We start from the raw sequence: 1,811 nt of genomic DNA, 5'->3' as shown, positions 1-1,811 counted from the left end.
GCCCGCAGGGCCCCATCGATGACAAGCTGGACCCCAAGCACTACCCGTACATCTCCACCCGCTCCTCCGCCTCCTTCAGCACCACTGCCGTCAGGTGGGTCCCCCGCGCCCCCCTCCCTCCCCCTACACATTGGCACGTGTATCACCGTTAGCATCCATCCCTCACCTGCCTGGAGGGGCCGTATCCTTCAGCAGGTCTGTGAGCTGCTCTGCCGTCATTCAGGCGTTCCGTGCCTCAGTTTCCCTACCTGTAACAGCGAGCAGCGCTCGTGGCTGGAAAGCTGGACTTTACCTGCTCTAGCAGCAACCTGGAAGCTAATTAATCTGATTTAAGTTAAGATGTGAACTCAATGCACAGTCTGTTGCCTCCTGCCCATCCTTCATCCCTCTCCTCTTCCACTCTAGTGCCCGCTATGGCCACTGGCACAAGAACAAGGCCCCTGGCGAGTACCGCAGCGGCCCCCGCCTCATCATCTTCATCCTGGGCGGCGTCAGCATGAACGAGATGCGCTGCGCCTACGAGGTGACGCAAGCCAGCGGCAAGTGGGAAGTGCTAATAGGTGAGTGGGAACCGGTGGCCGGGCCCTGCGCCCCGTCGCGCTGGCTGCTCATCCCACGCTCCCTCTTGCCATCCCGCAAATTCCCGGCTCCAGATGATTGCGGGAGCTGGAACTCTGCGGAAAGGTCTTCTCCCGCCGCCCGGTGTCACCCCTGTGTCCCCCCTCTGCCGGGACAGGATACGTCCCTCCACCCATCCCTGTCTTTGCTGCCATTTTTCCTCTCCCTGGCTGGTTTTGTTTCAAGCAGAGCTGGGTGAAAGGGAAAGGGGTTTTGCAGCTTGAATTGCTCCTGTTGCACCTGTGTTGCACGCTCGTCCTCGGGGTCGTTACAGGGAGAAAAAAGGAAATAAAGAGGCGTGCCACGCAGCACGCCAACCACGGCGTGCACTGTGCATGCAACAGGAGATGCATTTTCCTGTTGCGCACACGCTGCGCGTCCTGTTGCACACGCATTGCGTGTGCAACAGGACGCGCAGCGTGTGCGCAACAGGACATGCATTGCGCGCTCAGTCTCAGCACCCCGGCTGTGCTCCCGAAGGAGCCGTGGGTCAGGCCTGGAGGACATGGTGGAAGCCCTGCCAGATGTTAGCAAGGAGCTTTTAGGTCCCCTAAAATTCCCCCCGGGGAAGCACGGCTGGATCCCCGGACGTGTTCCCCCCCCACACCCCAGCGGATCCACCACCACTGCCCAGCTCCATCCCGCCTCTCGCCCATCTCATCCCGTGTCTCTCCGGGGACCATCCCCTGCATGCGCCTACGATGCTCCGGGTGGCAACCGCGTCCTTCCTCACCCCGAAAAATGGTGGTGGGGGAGGGGGGTCTTGGCGCAGCCGTCAGCCCCGCTCTGTTCTCCCGCAGGTTCTACTCACATTCTCACTCCCACCAAATTTCTCATGGACCTGAGGCACCCCGACTTCAGGGACTCTACTAGGGTATCATTTGAGGATCAGGCTCCAGCAATGGAGTGAGCCAAAGAAACCAAGTAAAGGCAGCTTACTAATGAAAAAAGAAACTCTTCCTCCCCGAAGGGTTTTCTTTGATTCTTCCGTTCCTCCTTTCTTTAATTATTATTTTGGGTTTCGTTTCCGTTTGGTTCTCCGATAAGAAAATGCTTGCAGTTCCTCCTACCCAGGTGGAAAAGCATCCAGTGCCGCTCCATCATCCTTCTGCCATGTCTCTCGGCCGGACCTGGCCGGCTCCTTCATGCCATGAGTTCCCCCTCGCAGGGGCCGGAGGGGCCGGGGGCGGCGG

The 1,811-nt window shown here is 59.4% G+C and overlaps 1 protein-coding gene across 1 annotated transcript in view; it reads left to right on the top strand.

Moving 5' to 3' along the window:
• The window catches only part of STXBP1 (syntaxin binding protein 1), a 9,120-nt gene extending 7,526 nt beyond the window's left edge, over positions 1 to 1,594 (top strand). The window contains 3 exon segments of the mRNA XM_009326354.1: positions 9 to 94; positions 406 to 560; positions 1,419 to 1,594. Of these exon segments, the coding sequence (XP_009324629.1) occupies positions 9 to 94; positions 406 to 560; positions 1,419 to 1,528 (351 nt within the window). The 3' untranslated portion in view covers positions 1,529 to 1,594.
• The last annotated feature ends 217 nt before the right edge of the window (positions 1,595 to 1,811 follow it).

The sequence above is a fragment of the Pygoscelis adeliae genome, unplaced genomic scaffold (genome assembly GCF_000699105.1).
Source record: "Pygoscelis adeliae isolate BGI_AS28 unplaced genomic scaffold, ASM69910v1 Scaffold436, whole genome shotgun sequence".
In the NCBI taxonomy this organism is placed as follows: domain Eukaryota; kingdom Metazoa; phylum Chordata; class Aves; order Sphenisciformes; family Spheniscidae; genus Pygoscelis; species Pygoscelis adeliae.
This window is presented reverse-complemented; position numbering and strand designations above follow the sequence as displayed.